General features: G+C 61.1%; 1 protein-coding gene across 22 annotated transcripts in view; it reads left to right on the top strand.

The window, feature by feature from the left end:
• Window positions 1–17075, top strand: part of MYO18A (myosin XVIIIA) — a 35796-nt gene that overhangs the window by 15277 nt on the left and 3444 nt on the right. For 11 of the 22 annotated variants that reach the window (XM_057414753.1, XM_057414613.1, XM_057414730.1 and 8 more), the window contains 34 exons: window positions 48–111; window positions 226–370; window positions 729–749; window positions 1695–1706; window positions 2212–2388; window positions 2465–2555; window positions 2636–2828; window positions 3276–3362; window positions 4020–4161; window positions 4245–4404; window positions 4487–4673; window positions 4832–5069; window positions 5831–5940; window positions 6037–6102; window positions 6340–6468; window positions 6874–7017; window positions 8106–8195; window positions 8276–8395; window positions 8471–8582; window positions 8714–8841; window positions 8972–9126; window positions 10223–10346; window positions 10425–10625; window positions 10907–11017; window positions 11341–11445; window positions 11532–11678; window positions 11770–11883; window positions 12036–12152; window positions 12247–12330; window positions 12526–12663; window positions 13305–13490; window positions 13575–13714; window positions 14613–14657; window positions 16077–16199. In XM_057414753.1, coding sequence (XP_057270736.1) covers window positions 48–111; window positions 226–370; window positions 729–749; window positions 1695–1706; window positions 2212–2388; window positions 2465–2555; window positions 2636–2828; window positions 3276–3362; window positions 4020–4161; window positions 4245–4404; window positions 4487–4673; window positions 4832–5069; window positions 5831–5940; window positions 6037–6102; window positions 6340–6468; window positions 6874–7017; window positions 8106–8195; window positions 8276–8395; window positions 8471–8582; window positions 8714–8841; window positions 8972–9126; window positions 10223–10346; window positions 10425–10625; window positions 10907–11017; window positions 11341–11445; window positions 11532–11678; window positions 11770–11883; window positions 12036–12152; window positions 12247–12330; window positions 12526–12663; window positions 13305–13490; window positions 13575–13714; window positions 14613–14657; window positions 16077–16199 — 4206 coding nt within the window. The remainder of the gene's footprint in view (window positions 1–47; window positions 112–225; window positions 371–728; window positions 750–1694; window positions 1707–2211; window positions 2389–2464; window positions 2556–2635; window positions 2829–3275; window positions 3363–4019; window positions 4162–4244; window positions 4405–4486; window positions 4674–4831; window positions 5070–5830; window positions 5941–6036; window positions 6103–6339; window positions 6469–6873; window positions 7018–8105; window positions 8196–8275; window positions 8396–8470; window positions 8583–8713; window positions 8842–8971; window positions 9127–10222; window positions 10347–10424; window positions 10626–10906; window positions 11018–11340; window positions 11446–11531; window positions 11679–11769; window positions 11884–12035; window positions 12153–12246; window positions 12331–12525; window positions 12664–13304; window positions 13491–13574; window positions 13715–14612; window positions 14658–16076; window positions 16200–17075) is intronic. The other 11 variants (XM_057414771.1, XM_057414737.1, XM_057414722.1 and 8 more) reach the window with 4 other exon arrangements.

Below are 17075 nucleotides of genomic sequence, written 5' to 3'. Positions count from 1 at the left end.
CTCTGGGGTCTCCCATATGGAGCCAATCTCGGTGTTTATCCCCATAGGACCGAGCTTCACTTCAACCACCTGGCAGAGAACAACGTCTTTGGCATCACACCCCTCTCCAAGGTCACTGCTGTGGGGCTGGATGGGGGTCTATGGGGGGGGGGGGGGGCTGGACCATTTGGTTGCAGGGGAGGCAGAGCCAGGCTCCCACACTGATGGCTCCTGTTGCTTTTACAGCCAGAGGAAAAGCAGAAGGCGACCCAGCAGTTCAACAAGCTGCAGGCTGCCATGAAGGTGATGGGCATCGCCAGTGATGAGCAGAAAGCCTTCTGGCTCGTCCTCGGTGCCATTTATCACCTGGGGGCTGCCGGGGCCACGAAAGGTAACGTGCTGCTCTGGGCTGGGAGGCATTAATGAGCCAAGGCTGGGGCTGATGGCTGCATGGGGTCGAAGTGATCACCAGCACCTTGTAAATAACCCCCTCCTGGTGTGACTCAGCCCTGGGGGGGTGTTTGGGCTGTGTCACTTGGGGACAGTGCCCTGCCACCCTGTGTGCTCTGGGACACCCAGTTCTGCCCCCTTGGTTGGGGTGGTCCCACTGGCTGGTGGGGATTGAGCACCCCAGACCCTGAGCTGGCCCCTGTCAAGTTGGGGGACCAGGAGCCTGGCTGGGGCTGAGGGAGTCGGGGGTACAAGTGTCCCTGTCCCCAGTGTAACATCTCTCCCCTGTCCTCCTGCAGAGCCGCTGGCAGATGGAGCCGGTAATGGGAGCCATGGGGGGCTCTGCTCCGGGTGGTGCCGTGCGGAGCTGAGTTTGGGGCTGGGAGTGGGGCTTGGGATGCTGCTGCTGTGCTGGGACCAGCCCTGATGCCCAGCTGGGTCCTGGCAGCTCCATCTTTGCCTGCTGCCCCCCAACCCAGTCCTGTTGGTACCATTGTTGGTGTGGGCACCAGCACCCAGAGCTTACCGTGGGCTGCAGGGCTTGCTCTGATGGGTGCCAGCTTCACTGTTCATCCCTGGGAGTGGTGAATTTGGCTTCATGGGGCTGCTCTTCTCCCCCTGGGGCTTTCACCTTCCCACCGTGGAAGCCCCCCTGGTGCTGCATGCTGACAGGAGGGCCTGGGTACGGCACAACCAAAGCGGGCACCTGGAGCTGGTGGCTGTGCCAGGGGAAAAAGATGAGTTGGGGATGGGAAGAGAGAGACCAGGAGGATCTCGGGGGCACGACGTGGTGCAGTGCTGGCTCTTGGGGTGCTCCAAGGCACTAGAGGGCAGCAGGGCCCTGCTGCAGCCATGCTTGGGCAGCTCTGGAGCCTCCTCATGGGGGTCTGCTGAAGGAGGAGCCCCACATCCTGCTTGGGGGGAAGCATCCCTGCATCCTGCTCAGGGAGAGCATCCAGCCCCAGCTCTGTGCTGCATCTCGTGGGGATGCTCATTGCCAGCTCAGCCGCGCCAGCCCCCGTTTCCTTGGCTCCTTTATACTTGTAGTGGGCTGGATCCATCAGCAGCTCCCCATGGCAGAGCTGGGCTGCTCCGCACCACTGCACCTGGGGCTCACAGGGGAAGGGTCCCCATGCTGGGTCGCAGGGTCTCACCGCAGCGGTGCCGGGGGGAGGACCAGGCTTGGCATGTGCGTGGCGTGAGGGTGCCGGTGTTTCTAACCCTGTCTCTGTTCGCATGGTGCATGCTGCCCCTTTGCAATGCAGACGCCGACGAAGGTAAAGTCTTGTTCTCCACGTGTCTCTAGTTTCCCCCTCCCAACTGTCGTGTCCCTGCGTGTCACCATTAACCACCTCCCACCTCACCTGCCCTTCCCCAGCATCCCTGTGCTTGGGTCTGTCCTGCCCCATTGCAGGGGGGATGCTCAGTGCATGTGGCCGAGCAGGGATGTGTCCCCGTGCTGGGGTAGCTCAGAGCCCCACACCATCACAGGCCCCAGGGGTCCCTGGGTGGTGGCACTGAGAGGTGACCCCCACTCTCTGACCCACAGCACGGCTCTGGGCTGAGCCCTGCAGAGGCACAAAGCCGTTCATCCCCCATCTCCTCTAATCAGACCCCAGAACACGCTTCCCAGCTCTCCTGCGTCAGCCCCGTGCTCCCTCTGTGCACAGCATTCCCAGCCTATTTTGGGGGATCTGAGCCCACCCCAGGGCTGCCTGGGGGTGCCCCCCCATGTGGGGGGATGCTGTGGCTGGTGCTGAGCCCCCTTCTCCCCTCTTGCAGCCGGGAGGAAGCAGTTTGCAAGGCACGAGTGGGCTCAGAAAGCTGCCTATCTGCTGGGCTGCAGCCTGGAGGAGCTCTCCTCCTCCATCTTCAAGCACCAGCCCAAGGGCACCCTGCAGAGATCCACCTCCTTCCGGCAGGGCCCCGACGAGCCACCCCTGGGCGAGAGCAGCACAGGTATGGTGAGGGATGGGATGGTGGGGACAGCCCCAGGGGACACCAGCATGGGGACACTAAGCATTGCCTTGGCCAGGTCCCAAGCTGACAGCACTGGAGTGCCTGGAGGGCATGGCAGCCGGCTTGTACTCTGAGCTCTTCACCCTCCTCATCTCCCTCCTCAACAGGTACGTGATGGGTGACCGGGGAGGTGCCGGGGTGGCCGGACAGCACCCAGTCACCCCGCTCTGTCCCTTTGTCCCCGCAGGGCACTGAAGTCAAGCCAGCACTCGGTGTGCTCGGTGACGGTGGTGGACACCCCCGGGGCACAGAACCCGGAGCTGTCAGGGCAGAGCCGAGGGGCCACCTTCGAGGAGCTGTGCCACAACTATGCCCAGGAGCGCCTGCAGCTCCTGTTCCACCAGCGCACCTTCGCCCGCGAGCTGGAGCGCTACAAGGAGGTGACAGGGACACCCCCAAGGGCTGCCATCGCCTCCTTCCCACTCTCCATGAGCATCTCGTGTCCTTTCCCCCATGGTTTCTTGCCCTATGGTTGCTCTGGACCAGTCCAGCAAAGCAGCTCTGATGATGCTCTGTGCAGCCGCGGTCATGCCGGGGCTCTCTTCCTGGCAGCACCTTTGCCGGCAGCTCCAGCTCCATCCCAGCAGCTTTGTTTGACAAAGTGCCAGGCTATGGGTAGTGTTGGTGGTGAAGATCACTGTCGCTGCTCCATCTTTGCGCGACCTTTCCGTGTGTCCTGGTCCCTCCTTGGCACCCAGCACTGTGGAGCAGTGGGACACTGGGAATGTCCTGCTTCCTTCCTACACCCCATTGAGACCAATTGCCAGTCCCTATCACTGCCTCCTCACTGCATGGTCACTGACTGAGCCTCTGTTCCCCCTCACCAGGAGAACATAGAGCTTGCCCTGGCTGATGCTGAGCCCAGCTCCTCCGGCTCTGTCGCTGCCGTAGACCAGCCCTCGCACCAGGCACTGGTAAGCACACACTGCGCTTCCTTCTGGTCACATCGTGGCATGATGCAGCCCTGTGCGGCTTTCTGGGCCTTTTGGCAGTAGTTTGGGTTAGGAGAGGGGCTGTCCTGAACGCTTGGCTATGAGAGCACATCTGCAAGTGTGTGTGCAGCCCCCATCCCTGGTGCATCCGCTGCTGTGGTGTCCCCACTAGCTCTGGGAGCTGCCTGTGCTGCGGGCAGGAGGGTGCAGAGATATTGGGTGATCCCTGGGGTGCACCAGTCCTCGAGGTGCTCAGGTCCCCAGGGTTTATGGGTCCTCAGGGTTCTCCAGTCCCTTGAATGCTCTGGTCCTCAGGGTACATAGGTCCCCAAGGTGCATCAGTCCCTGGAGTGCTCCAGTCCCTGCTCGAGGAGGCTGCAGAGACTAAAGGTGCTGCTAGCACCACCCCTGCCCTGGGTTTCAGCCCATGGGTGCCTGAGCAATGACTTTTCCACCCCAGCCATATGCACTGCCCAGAGTGTTGCAGACATTTCCCTTGCTGGGTTTCCATGAAGCAGGGCCCCTCTCTTTGCTGCTGACAGCACCCAAGGTTGCATCCCAGGGTCAGGCCTGTGTCCCCTGTGTCACCGCGGGGATGCCGGCGTGCCGGATGGGACCCAAGCGCAGTGTCACCCCCAGGTCCGGTCACTGGCACGCACGGACGAGGCACGAGGGCTGCTGTGGCTGCTGGAGGAGGAGGCTCTGCAGCCGGGCGGCAATGAGGACACCTTGTTGGAGCGGCTCTTTTCCTACTACGGCCCCCAGGAAGGAGGCAAGAAAGGTGAGGAGGAGCCTGGCACCATGGGGCAGTGCATCAGTGCTGGTCCCTGGGGCTGTGCCCAGCGGTGCCGTGTCTCCCTACAGGACACAACCCGCTGCTCCCCAGTGACAAGCCCCGGCACTTCCTCCTGGGGCACAGCTCGGGGACCAACTGGGTTGAGTACGATGCCACGGGCTGGCTCAACTATGTCAAGCACAACCCAGCCACCCAAAACGCCTCCATCCTGCTGCAGGAGTCGCAGAAGTGAGTCTGGTCCTGGGGTAGGGGGGGATCACAGTGGGGTAAGAGGTGATTTGGAGGGTGACATCCCCTCCGTGCCCCACAGGAAGGTCATCAGCAGCCTGTTTGCCGGCCGTGGTGGGTCAGCGCTGGTGCTGTCGGGCTCGGTGGCAGGGTTGGAAGGGGGGTCCCAGCTCGCCCTGCGCCGCGCCACCAGCATGCGCAAGACCTTCACCACCGGCGTGGCCGCCGTCAAGAAGAAGTCCCTCTGCATCCAGATCAAGCTGCAAGTGGTGAGCGAGGGGATGCCACGGGGGGGGATGGATGGATGGATGGATGGATGGATGGATGGATGGATGGATGGATGGATGGATGGATGGATGATGGATCACTAGGTCCGGCTGGGATATCACTGCCTGTCACCGCTCATCTCCGTCTCCCACGCCTGCAGGACGCCCTCATCGACAGCATCAAGAAGTCCAAGCTGCACTTTGTGCACTGCTTCCTGCCGAAGGCGGCGGGGGGCGGCGGGGACCCCCGTGCCGGGCCGTGCCGGCGGGTGAGCGGCAGCGAGCTGGAGCTGCCCGCGGAGCACTGCGAGGCCGGGCTCATGCAGCTCGACGTGCCCCTGCTGCGCGCCCAGCTCCGCGGCTCCCGCCTGCTCGATGCCCTCCGCATGTACCGCCAAGGTGAGATGTGGCACCCTGCGGGGTGTGGGGATGGATCCTGGACGTGTCCCCTCCGTGGGGAGCCAAACCCTACCCAGCGACCCCCTTTGGAACATCCCATTACTCCAAACCCCACCGCATCCCCCCACCGTGGTCCTGTCCCCCCTCCCTTGTGCTGGGGACAGGCATGGCCTTAATAGGGTGTCTCCACTGGTGCCGCCGGCTCCTGGCAGCATTCCTGCTGGCAGCCTGCCCCAATCCCACTGGGACGAGGGCCTCTGGGTCATGCTCAGCAAAGCATTTATCGATGCACGTGGCTGGCTGCCCAGCCAAGGGTTTACTGCCTGGGGGATGGACTCTTCCTGCTGCAATAGGGAATCGATGCCGCCCGGATCGATGGCCGCTGTGCCGGGGTCGGCAGCCCCATCAATACCCCGTCACTAATTAAGATGTGGAGGCTCGGCACCGTGAGCATGACGGCGAAGTTGGCTGCGGCTCAGGAAGGAGCCTGTTTGCTTGCACAAGCAACACACGTGTCCCTGCGCTCCCCTGAGGCAGGATCCGGCCACTTGCTCCATGGATCCTGGCCAAAATAGCTGGAGGACGCAGCCAAGGAGAGCGTCCCGGGGAGGGTTGGGGTTCTCTGGCCGTGCTTGTGCCACGTGGGGTGACACCATCAGCTCTCCCAAAAGATGGTCTCCAGCAAGTCAGGGCACATAGGGCCGTCCCCGGCCATCCCCTGGGTGTCCTGGCTGCTCCTACATCCCCCTTGCTCCCCACAGGGTACCCTGACCACATGGTGTTTGCGGAGTTCAGGCGGCGCTTTGACGTCCTGGCCCCTCACCTGACCAAGAAGCACGGGCGCAACTACATCGTGGTGGATGAGAAGCGGGTACGTGCCCTGTGCTGGGACCACTGCTGCACCCCAGGGGTCCCCTCCACCCCAGGGTGCTGCCAGCACCGCCCTGACACCTCTCCCTCCCTGCAGGCAGTGGAGGAGCTCCTGGAGTCGCTGGACCTGGAGAAGAGCAGCTACCACATGGGTCTGAGCCGGGTATGGTGACACTGGCTGTGGGCAGGGATGGGTGGCATGGCATGGCACAGGGTGGCACGGCCGCACAAGGGCAGCACTGTTTGCTCCCCCCTACGACATTCCTCTTGTCTGAGGAATAAAACCCCCACGGCGGGACAGGACCAGAGGCTGCAGAGGGGAGAGCTGCGTCCCCAGCAGCCGGTGCAGCCGGAGGGATGCCGGCACCCATCGGCATCTCGCCCTGCTCCCGTCCCGCAGGTGTTTTTCCGGGCTGGATCGCTGGCCAGGCTGGAGGAGCAGCGGGATACGCAGACCAGCAGGAACATCACCCTCTTCCAGGCAGCTTGCAGGGGCTTCCTGGCACGGCAGCAGTTCAAGAAGAGGAAGGTTCGTCCCAGCAGCTCTCCCCTCCCAGCTCTGCTGCACAATTTCGCCTAAAATGGGCAGCGCAGCCTTTCTGCTGCCTCCTGGGCCAGCACCTCCTCCTCCCGCCTCCCCCCACACCCGCCCAGCTGTGGGGGGCCAGGGGGAACCGGGGGGGTGGAGGGGAATCATCGGGCATCGCTGCGGTGGGATGGAGCAGAGCATCGGCTCCTACTTTTAATAGTAGAGAGGGTGTAAAGCAGGCACCTTGGCAGCTCCTCACCGTGAGATTAGCTTTGAGGGGGTGGAAAGAATCAACCAGATGAGCCGGGTGCAATTAGCCCAAATGCTAACAAAGGGGAGCGTGCCAGGGTGCTGAGCACCCACCCTGCTTCGTCCCACTGACGCCGTACCCTGCGGTGATTCCAGATCCAGGATTTGGCCATCCGGTGCGTGCAGAAGAACATCAAGAAGAACAAGGGGGTGAAGGACTGGCCCTGGTGGAAGCTCTTCACGACGGTGCGGCCCCTCATCGAGGTGCAGCTCACTGAGGACCAGATCCGTGGCAAAGACGTGGGTATCTCTATGCTGGGGGACGCTGAATGGGGCAGAGAGGGGCCTGGGGGGGGGGGGGGCTAGTCCTAGTCAGGACCTCACAGCGGGGTGGGATGCAGGATCCTGTGGTGGGATTGGGATGCAGGATCCTGTGTTAGGGTTGGGATGCAGGATCCTGTGGTGGGGTTGGGATGCAGGATCCTGTGGTGGGGTGGGATGCAGGATCCTGTGTTAGGGTTGGGATGCAGGATCCTGTGTTAGGGTTGGGATGCAGGATCCTGTGGTGGGGTTGGGATGCAGGATCCTGTGGTGGGGTGGGATGCAGGATCCTGTGGTAGGGTTGGGATGCAGGATCCTGTGGTGGGGTGGGATGCAGGATCCTGTGGTAGGGTTGGGATGCAGGATCCTGTGATGGATTGGGATGCAGGATCTTGTGGTGGAGTGAGGCGCAGGCTCCTATGGCGTGGTGGGATGCAATAACCCATGGCTGGGAGGGATGCAGGACCGTGGCTGCCCCATACCCCATCAGCGCCAGGCTGGGATTGCTCCCTCATTTGTGATCAGCATGTCATTAGCATCCCCAGAGCCGGCTGTTGCCTGAGCCCAATTACAAGGCGTGGAGAATGGAAATGAAACTGTGCCGAGAGGCATCTGCGGGGGCCACCCCGTGCTGGCAACCAGACACTGCTGCCCCTGCCGATCCCGCCCAGCACAGAGCCTGGCTCAGCTTTCACCCTCATGGGTGCCTGTGCTGGGTTCAGAGGAGGGAGGGAAAGATGCTGGCCCGTGGTCCCCAGGCATCCTGCTGAGCCCCCTCCCTCCCCATCTGGGCCGGGTGCACCCAAACCCTTTGTTGAGCTGCCGATGAGTGGGTTTGCTCCCACCCCATCTCCTAAGGGGATGCAGGGACCCCTCTCTGTCTCCGCTGGGGCTGCCTGGTGTTTAGACACCATTTATGGGGTTGGAGTCAGCACGGCAGCGTTGGGGAATTTCCCTGCCCAGCCTTTGGCAGGGGAGCCCCCATCCTGCCCACCCAGTGCTAGGGGGGGGTCCTGCGGGGACCTGCCCTGCTCTGCCCCCCTCCCTCACTGCCCGCTCTGCTGCAGGAAGAGATCCAGCAGCTGAAGAGCAAGCTTGACAAGGTGGAGAAGGAGCGAAACGAGCTGCGGCTCAACAGCGACCGCCTGGAGAGCAGGGTAGGTCCTGCCCGCACCGGGAGCGGCTGCGATGCCGTGCCCTGGCCCATGGACCCATTCCCCCCCCTCCTTCTCCCCAGATCACGGAGCTGACATCGGAGCTGACGGACGAGCGGAACACTGGAGAGTCAGCTTCCCAGCTGCTGGACGCCGAGACAGCCGAGAGGCTGCGGGCAGAGAAGGAGATGAAGGACTTGCAGGTGAGTGCTCGTCTCCACAGCCACGCAGCGTCTCCTTCACCCCTCGGTGCTCACCGTGGCCTTGTCCCCTCTCAGGCTAAGTACGATGCTCTGAAGAAGCAGATGGAGTCGATGGAGATGGAGGTGATGGAGGCTCGGCTCATCCGGGCGGCAGAGCTCAATGGGGAGCTGGATGATGATGATTCTGGTACTGTCGTGTCTCCGGTGCTGGCTGCTGGCACACCTTGGTGCCCCGTGACCACAGCACTGTGCCCCCCTCTCCGTGGTGGCCCCGTAGCACCCCATGCAGCCCCTTGGTGACCCAGATTCCCCTTGCAGGTGGCGAATGGCGGCTGAAATACGAGCGTGCGGTGCGGGAGATCGACTTCACCAAGAAACGGCTGCAGCAGGAGCTGGAGGACAAGCTGGAGGTGGAGCAGCAGGGCAAGAGGCAGCTGGAGAGGAAGGTGAGTGGGGCTCAGCCCCAGGGACCCCTTTATCCACTCAGCATGGGGATGGGCAGCTTGGAACTGAGGGAGCACAATGCCAGTGGGGACACGGTGGCTTCCTCAGCACCCTGCCTGCTCCTGCCCCTAGCTGACAGACCTGCAGGCAGACAGCGAGGAGAGCCAGCGGGTGCTGCAGCAGCTGAAGAAGAAGTGCCAGCGCCTGGCTGCGGAGCTGCAGGACACCAAACTGCACCTCGAGGGCCAGCAGGGACGGAACCACGACCTGGAGAAGAAGCAGCGGAGGTGGGGACCGCGCGCCGGCGGTGCCGGGACGCAGCGGGGGTGGCATCCTCGCCGCGCAGCCAGCCTCTTGCAGAGTGGCATTACCATTTTAGCAGGGATTTGGGCACTCCACCAGCTCCCACTTGGCCGAGGTGTCTCCAGTGGGATAGAGCTGCCCGAGTCGGGTGTTTATGGTGATGGGGGTGATTCTGATGCTATTTTTGGGGGCTCAAGCTGAGTGATCCCCCTGTGTGAGGCCGTGGTCTATGGTGGAGGCTGCTCATGCTCCCTGGCTGTGCTCAGCACTCGCTCTCATCCCGTCCCCTCTCCCAGCTCTGGAGTTTGCTAACGTTATTAAGCAGCAGGGACGCTTTCATCTCATTATGGTAATGATCACACACACAAATACAGCAAGAGAATCCAATCTAATTAATTTCAATTTCCGTGGATTGGAGCCTGTGTTAATGCAGCTGTTTATTACCCAGCGCGAGCAGGAATGGGGATTAGCTGCGAGGTGTTTAATGCAGGTCACAGACTGAAACACAGGGTTGTTTTCCAAGCCCCAAAGGCAGCAGTTTCAGAGCAAACCCCACTGATCCCATCCCAGGGGCATAGGGAAAAGCTGCCCCATGAGCAGTCCCCCACCAGGAGCTCATGACCTCCCCGGGTATGGCACCAGTGCCATCCCACATGGGACCGTGGCACTGGGCTGCATCCATGGAGCTGAGATGCCACAAGAGCCCATCTCAGCTGGAGACCCCCATGTATTGCAGCCCCTGCATGTCCTGCTCTGAGGGTGCAGTGTCCCCAGATGCCTATTGCATAGCAGAGTGTCAACATCAGCACGCACCAGCCCCACTGTGGGTGCTGCACTCCATTAGCCACTGAGGGAAGGCGTTGGGAGGAGTTTCTCCAAGTGACTCCGTGCCACCGTGCTGGCAATTAAAAGCTCATCAGCAGCATGTTTCAAATGAGCAGCCGGCGACACGCTGCCCTTCTTAGTGCCTGCTGGTGTGTGATGGGGATGCTCGGCACGGTGCTGGCGGCACAGGGCTGGGGACCCATTCCTGGTGCCCGTGGCAGTGTGCTGAGTGCCTGTCCTGCTGTCCCCACACAGGTTTGATAGCGAGCTCTCGCAGGCGCACGAGGAGGCACAACGGGAGAGGCTGCAGAGGGAGAAGCTGAGCCGTGAGAAGGACGTGCTGGTGGCCGAGGTCTTTGGCCTCAAGCAGTTGCTGGAGGTGAGTGGTCCCATGTCCTCTCCCCAGTGCCCCCACCAGTGGGTGTCCCGGGCTCATGGTGCCCCCCTCTCGTTGCAGGACAAGGACTCGGACATCGCAGGGCTGACACAGAAGGCAGAGGCGCTGGAGGCTGAGCTGCAGGACATCTCCTCCCAGGAGTCAAAGGATGAAGCCTCCCTGGCCAAGGTGAAGAAGCAGCTGAGGGACCTGGAGGCGAAGGTCAAAGACCAGGAGGAGGAACTGGATGAGCAGGCTGGGACCATCCAGATGCTGGAGCAGGTACAGCGGGGAGGGGCGAGGTTTCTGGGTGGGGTGGTTTCATGCAGGGCTGTTATTACCTGGGACGGGCTTGCCCGGGAAGAGGAGGTGTTGGGCCAGGCATCATTGGTGCCGACACGGCTCCTGGCTCTCCGTGCCATGGCCCGGCAGGTCACTGTGGGGCGGGAAGCCCGGCCAGCCTCAGACCGGGGGGCTTTCCGGGTGAGTGGCACCCAGGGAATGGCACTGGGGTCCCCCCATGTCCCCTTTGCTCTGACCACATCCCCCCTTCCCATTTGCAGGCCAAGCTGCGGCTGGAGATGGAGATGGAGCGGCTACGGCAGACCCATGCCAAGGAGGTGGAGAGCCGCGACGAGGAGGTGGAGGAGATTCGGCAGTCGTGCCAGAAGAAGGTAGGGCTGGGCTGCGGCCCCTCTGCCCATGGGTGTCCGGGATGTGTCCCTGTGCCCCGGTCGGATGCTGGGAGCTGCCAGCCGGGCACCATCAGGCAGTACCCGGCTCCCACGCGTCCAGCCGCAGCCCGGCTCCACTGGCTCGGCGAGTCCGACCGGTCCCTCCGCTGCCCCGGCCAGCGCACACTGGGCTTTGTGCCTGTGGTTGCGCAAACACCGGGATGATGGGGTCCCCCCGAGTCCCCAGTGTGTGGGGACACGCAAGAGGAAGGGGTCCCAGCCCCTTCCCGTTACCCTGAGCGGCTGCCTGGGCTGTCCTGCAGCTGAAGCAGATGGAGGTGCAGCTGGAGGAGGAGTACGAGGACAAGCAGAAAGTGCTGAGAGAGAAACGGGAGCTGGAGAGCAAGTTATCTGCTGTCAGTGAGCAGGTAGGGTGCAGGGTGGCTTTGGGAGCCCCATGGTGGGGTGGGCGCCCTGCTGGCAGTGTCCCGGAATGATGCCCCCCGTGCCACAGGCCAACCAGCGGGACTTCGAGACGGAGAAGCGCCTGCGCCGGGACCTGAAGAGGACGAAGGCGCTGCTGGCCGATGCACAGATCATGCTGGACCACCTGAAGAACAACGCGCCCAGCAAGAGGGAGATCGCCCAGCTCAAGAACCAGGTGAGCAAACAGATTCCCCCCAGAACCACAGCCCTCGAGGGACACGGGGTGGCCCCAGCCCTAAGCTGGGCACTGAGCCGTGTCCCCACAGCTGGAGGAGTCGGAGTTCACGTGCGCGGCCGCCGTCAAGGCCCGCAAGTCCATGGAGGTGGAGATCGAAGACCTTCACCTGCAGATCGATGACCTCTCCAAGGCCAAGGCAGCGGTGAGTGGGGTTTGGGGTCCTACCCCACCTGCAGCCAGGGGGACATCCGGCACCATGCGTGCTGTCAGGGTGGCCCCACACCATTTGGGTGGCTTTGGGGGTGGGTGCCCTCCTCTTGGGGTGCAGTGGGAGACGCGAGCGGCTCCCCGCAGCTGGAGGAGCAGCTGAGCCGGCTGCAGCGGGAGAAGAACGAGGTGCAGAGTCGGCTGGAGGAGGACCAGGAGGACATGAATGAGCTGATGAAGAAGCACAAGGCGGCTGTGGCTCAGGTGAGGGGGGAACAGCAGCCACAGCACCCCCATAACTCCCTTCTTGGAGCCGGCACAATGGGGTCCCTGCTGATGGCCTCCATGTGTCCCACAGGCATCCCGGGACCTGGCGCAGATGAGCGACCTCCAGGCACAGCTGGAGGAGGTCAGCAAGGAGAAGCAGGAACTGCAGGAGAAGGTAGGGAGCATTGACACTGGCCATGGGGATGCGCCATGAGTGAAGCCAGGGGGCACATGGGGGCACCCAGAGACCTGCTACCCACAGTACGGGGTGCAGAGCATTCCCATGGGGAGCTCTCCATTGGGATGGGAGCGGCAAGGCTGGCAGCTGGGGACCAGGGAGGTTGTGGTTGAGGCTGTGTTTCCCCTGCAGCTGCAAGGCCTGCAGAGCCAGCTGGAATTCCTGGAGCAATCCATGGTGGATAAGTCGCTGGTGAGCCGGCAAGAGGCCAAGATCCGTGAGCTGGAGACCAGGCTGGAGTTCGAGCGGACGCAAGTCAAGCGCCTGGAGGTAGATCCCTCCGTGTGGAACCGGGGTACACCGGGACCATGACGTGAAGCTGCCCAGGGCATCCCCTGAGCACATCCTAAGCATCCCCTTGCCAGGCCCCCCACGCTGCAGCCCTCCCCTGCTGGCAGCTGTCCCCATTCCTGCAGGGAAAGCTCCCTGCAAGCGCCGATAACAGTAATCCAGCACCCAGCCCAGCAAAGTGCTGCTTTCTCCCTGCATTGACTTAGGGAAATTATAGACTCTGCCGGCCCCGCTAAACGCAGCCTGCTTTATATTCTGCCTCTGCAGCTCTGCCGGGGAGTGGAGCAGCTTAGCTCTCCTCTTAATATTTTCCAGGCTATTATTTCCCTTCCCCGCTCTCTCTGCCGGGGCCATAAATATGCAGTGGCTGGCTCAGTGGCTTGGGGGAGAATGGAGCTATTTTTTCCCCTACGTTACACGCTTTAATTACTTCACACAGAGTTAAATCTATTTTCCCAATTCAACAAAGCCCTCGTGGTTGTGCTGCCCCTTTCCCGGCCCTGGGAGGGGGGGGGTTTCTCCTTCATCCCCTTGAGGATGGGAGCCATTTGGTGGGTGATGCTCTAGGGGGAAGGGTTCGTGGAGGGATATAGGGTGAGCCCATGCCTGCTGCTCCACAGAGCCTGGCCACACGGCTGAAGGAGAACATGGAGAAGCTGACGGAGGAGCGGGATCAGCGCGCAGCTGCTGAGAACAGGGAGAAGGAGCAGAACAAGCGGCTGCAGCGGCAGCTTCGCGATGTCAAGGAGGAGATGGGCGAGCTGGCCAAGAAGGAGGCAGAGGCCAGCCGCAAGAAGCATGAACTGGTGAGGGACCCCCAACAGGGCTGGGCAGGGGGAACAGGGGTGTTTTCCCCGGGGCACCCAGCTCATCCTGCTCCCTCCCTGCAGGAGATGGACCTGGAGAGCCTGGAAGCCGCCAACCAGAGCCTGCAGTCGGACCTGAAGCTGGCCTTCAAGCGCATCGGGGACCTGCAGGCGGCCATCGAGGATGAGATGGAGAGTGACAGCAATGAGGACCTCATCAACAGGTAAGAGCAGCCAGGCCTGGCCCCTGTGCAAGGCACATCACCGGGGTTCACTGCTTCTCCTTGCCACTTCTGAAATGTCACTGAAACCCCTCGGCTCTGCCTGGCCCTGACGGGATGCACCATGCGTCCATCCATGCACCATGCACACATGCATCCGGCCATCGTGCACATACGCATCATCAATCCGTGCATCCCACCCTCCACAGCCCCAGTGCAGCTTCACTCACTTGTGGAGGTGCCTGAAATGCAGCCAGGGCTGTGCCGGCTGGCTGGACTCTGCCAGGGAGCTCCAGGAGCCAGGGCAGCGCAGGCTGGCAGGAGGTCTGGGATGCTGGGATCCAGCCCAGCCCAGGACACTGGAATCCAGCCCAGGATAGAATCATGGAATCGTAAAATCGTTTGGGTTGGAAGAGACCCTTAAGGTCATCAGTCAAAATGTTAACCCGGCACTGCCAAGTCTACCACTAAACCATGTCCCCAAATGCCACATCTACACGTCTGTTAAACACCTCCAGGGATGGTGATTCCACCACGTCCCTGGGCACCCTTTTCAGTGGATAAATTTTTCCTAATATTCCACCTAATCCTTCCGTGGCACAACTTGAGGCCATTTCCTCTTACCCTGTCACTTGTTACTTGGGAGAGGAGGCTGACCCCCACCTCACTACAACCTCCTTCCAGGTAGTTGTAGAGAGTGAGAAGGTCTCCCTAAGCCTCCTTTTCTCCAGGCCAAACATCCCCAGTTCCCTCAGCAGTTCCTCATCAGATTGGTGCTCCAGGCCCTTCACCCCCATTTATTCCCATCCTTTTGGTCTTTTGTTTTTCCCTTTGATTTGATTTCCTTTCTTTTGTGTTTCTCCCCACCCCGACACCCCCCCCCCCCCCCAACCCCTCCCAGTTTGCAGGACATGGTGACAAAGTATCAGAAAAGAAAGAGTAAACTGTGAGGAGCTTCTCTTTCTTTCCCCCCCCTCCCCTAACCCTCACCTCACCCCCACGGGCCGGGGCCCCGCATGCCACTGGCCCATCTCCGCATGCCCTAACAGCACCCGCAGCACGGCACGTAACCGCATCCCATGCAGGGGGGACGGGATGAGCCCCCGGGATGGGGCAGGGGGGATGCTCTGCCATGGCTAATGATGAGCACATTGGTACAGAGCCCCACCGCCACCCACCTTTAATATCCCACCTGTGGTCGCTGCACCACGACGCGGGCCGCGCTTAACTAACGGCACGGGTATGAACTGTGTTTGATGTGGAGTTTAATTCTGATGGTTATAAAACCTTAGCTGCCCCCAGAGTTTGTTTTAGGGGGCTCGTTGGGGTTTGTTTTGTTGTCATTTTGTGGGTTCTTGTTTGTGTTTTTCTTCCAAGCTGAGCGTTGCCTGGATGTATTGCAGGGGAGGGAGACGTGCGTGTGATGGAGCGCGGCAAATTGCCTTGCATGTAAAGAGGAAGATTCATACACAGGGTCTATCCCAGCCTGTGCTGTCTGCTCCCAGCCCCAGGCAGGGAATAAGCCCAAAGCTGGGTGGATAAAACAGCTCTTTAAGATGATATGATATATCCCATCCTTGGTGGGATCCCTCACCTCTCACTGGCCGGCAGCAGAGTGGTTAGAGAGGGGGCTGTGCTGCTTCGATTTCCTTATGGATCCCGCCAGTACTGCCATAACCCTAATGAAAGCAGTAAGCAGTTAGGTATTAAGGGAGATTTATACAGGGATGCTTTTAACGTGGAGGAATGGATTTTGCAATGCATACGGCGCCTTCTTTCTAAAGGCAATCAATATGGTTACGAACGGCTGATATAAATTAGATGGTTTAAGCCAGATAGGACTTTTTTAACTCTGGGATGTAAATCAGGAGCTCCAGGCTCGGCAGGGCTGTAAATCTGCCCGCCTTGCCGGGGTCGTTTCTGTTCTGCCTGCTAAACTCCTGTTTACCCAGGGCCATCAACATTGCTCCTGCTCGCTGTAACTTTGCACTCAACGGTGGCCTATAAAACGAACCCACTTATTTCCTTCCCAGCCCTAGGGCTGGAAATCTCCTGCGTTTCTGAAGCTATGCCCTGCCTGCTGCCCTGTGCAATGGCAGGGGGGGACATTGGGCAGAAGGTGCACGAGCTCCTTGGATGGGCAAAGGGGTGGTTTGGGGGTTTGTGCTCCATGGAGCCCCTATGTATGCACATTGGAGATGGAGCAGGGCCGTGGGATGCGGTTTTGCCCACACCAGGGTACCCAGGCAGTGGGTGCTTGGAGGGTTCAGCGCCCACCAGCGCAATTTGCCACTCCAGCACCCAAAATCTCACTGCCCCATGCTCACATCTTGCTTTCTCTCACGCCAACCCGCTCCTCCGGCAGTGACGGTGACTCAGACGTGGACTCGGAGCTGGAGGAGCGCGTGGATGGGGTGAAGTCCTGGCTCTCCAAGAACAAAGGCTCCTCCAAAGCACTCTCGGATGACGGCAGCCTGAAGGGCAGCAGGTGGGTGCAGGGCTGGCTGGCAGAGGACAGGGTGAGCTGTGCCAGGGGATGGACAAGGTATAGGGGGAGCACCCATGGGATGTCACGCTCTGGGTGCTGTGCTTGTGTTGCTGGTCAAGGAATGGTTAAGTGATGACCAGCTTAGTCTCCACTGGGGACACATGTCCCCCCACCCAAAAGGACCTCCATGGTCCCCCTCCCCATCATTCCACCTGCTGCACCACCACTGTGGAGGCACATGGGCATCACAGCCCCGAGCCCATCTGCCTCCCCATCATTCCCAATGATCGGCTCTATCCCTATGCATCATCCCCCTTCTCCAGGGCTGGATCCTCCCCAAACCTCCCCACACCTCTCAGAGATCACCAGCGGAAAGGGGGCCCATGCCCATGTGCCCCCATGGCCAGCGTGGGGCTGGGGCACACATCCCCACTCCCATTCCCTAGGGAAAGCGCTCGCCTGCTGAGTGCAGCCTGCTTTTATCCAAACCCAATTTCCTAGCCGGGCTCTAGGAGTCCCAGGGGGCTCCCCCCTCCCTTCTGCCGAGCAGGAGGGGAGAGATCTGAGCCGGGTTTTCTTAATTGGTTTAATTTATTCAGCGGTGCAGATGTAAAACATTTTGTTATGGGAGATAATTCCGCCTTTTCTGAAGTCGGGAATCAAACGCCGCGGCTCCAGGTAGCCGACAATGAAATAGATTGAACGCAACACTTGAAAAGGGGAATCAAAGTGCTGGGCTAGAACAATTCCCCCATTTACCTGGCATTTTAACTCGGTGCTATTTCCCACTGACGCACGTCGCCGAGGCAGCGCGACCGCCCCGCTTCGCCCGCTTATCTCCATCTCTCTCTTGTCTCCCCGGTGCGTGCGTGGTGC

Source organism: Pezoporus wallicus, unplaced genomic scaffold, assembly GCF_028554395.1.
Source record: "Pezoporus wallicus isolate ANWC-B61680 ecotype Strahan unplaced genomic scaffold, APGP_CSIRO_Pwel_v1 contig_8517, whole genome shotgun sequence".
Classification (NCBI taxonomy): Eukaryota; Metazoa; Chordata; class Aves; order Psittaciformes; family Psittacidae; genus Pezoporus; species Pezoporus wallicus.
Note: the sequence above shows the minus strand (reverse complement) of the source record. Positions and strands in the feature narration are given on the sequence as shown.